A 1300-nucleotide genomic window follows, 5' to 3' on the forward strand; every position below is an offset into this window, starting at 1 on the left:
CGGTATACTTTAAGGTGGGTATTGGACCAATATTTTTGTATGTTACAAACATCAGCACAAACGTATAATACCCTCCCCACTATAGTGGTGTAGGGTATAAAAAGAAACTCATTTAAAATTTTGCAATTTGTGGTAGTTTAAGATGTTTCCCTTTTTTCTCTTTAAATTTCAAGATCTTTTAGTTTGTGTCTTACTCGTTTTAAAGCTCTAGTTTTTTTAATGGTTTTATGTTAAACTTAAGGAAGCACATTATTAAAATCATGCAGTGATGTCTGGTATTTAATACGTTAGGATATAAAATGTGTATTTTAGGGGAAAATTTTTTTAAGGGGTAAAAGGAAAAATGTGCAAAAACAAATAGACAAAACAAAAAGCATGCCATACATTACCATTAGCATAGAGCTCGGTATGACAGATAAATCCACTGCTGGTATTGAAGTTAATAAACCGCTGGGATATTTTTTCATACGACTGGGAAAGAAAGTTGATTCTACACCCTGTTTTAGTTTTGTATTAAACGGATTTTATTACGAGTTTACAGAGAAAAAGGGTGAGAAGATAGAAAAAGAAATTTTTATTAAATAAAAGTTAAATATAGAATTTTTTAAAAAAATAAAATTTTAATCAAAGAAAATTCTTAATAAATATATTGCTGCATTTTTTTATCGGCAGCTGAATTTTATCCATTGATCAGTATTTATTTGTTTTCATTTATAATTTTATTTTATTATTTATGTTTTAATGTATAAAAATGTTCCCATTTTGTGTATTCCTTTTGCGGTTTAAACATTTATTGCCCAGTTTATTTACCAGTTTTTTTGTTTACATTTTCATATATTTCTTTTTTAATCCATTCATACAAATAATACTTCATGTGTGATTTGTAGTTCAAGTGCTTAACAGTCGAGATTAAATAAATAAACACAACGATCCAAATTTATTACAAGTCCACAAAATGTTTAATAAAGTACAAGATCCAAATCAAAAATAAACATTACTTATTTATGAGGTTATTGAAGACATCCTGTAATTTGTTATTCAAATAGGCAAAAGGCTAGATTATAGACTATATTATAGACTGGATTATAGACTAACCCATAGACTAGACTATAGGCTAAAGTTTAGACTAGACTATAAAATAGAATAAACTAAAGATTATAGACAAGACTATAATATAGAATAGACTATAGATTATAAACTAGACTATAGACTAGACTATAAACTAGACTATAGACTAGACTATAGACTAGACTATAGACTAGACTATAGACTAGACTATAGACTAGACTATAGACTAGAC

General features: G+C 27.3%; 1 protein-coding gene across 1 annotated transcript in view; it reads right to left on the reverse strand.

Annotated features, from left to right (window-relative positions):
• LOC111680647 overlaps positions 1-1300 on the reverse strand; it is an 8453-nt gene that overhangs the window by 4636 nt on the left and 2517 nt on the right. The window contains exon 5 of the mRNA XM_046948291.1: positions 390-497. Within this exon, the coding sequence (XP_046804247.1) occupies positions 390-497 (108 nt within the window). The remainder of the gene's footprint in view (positions 1-389; positions 498-1300) is intronic.

This window comes from Lucilia cuprina, chromosome 2 (assembly GCF_022045245.1).
Source record: "Lucilia cuprina isolate Lc7/37 chromosome 2, ASM2204524v1, whole genome shotgun sequence".
In the NCBI taxonomy this organism is placed as follows: domain Eukaryota; kingdom Metazoa; phylum Arthropoda; class Insecta; order Diptera; family Calliphoridae; genus Lucilia; species Lucilia cuprina.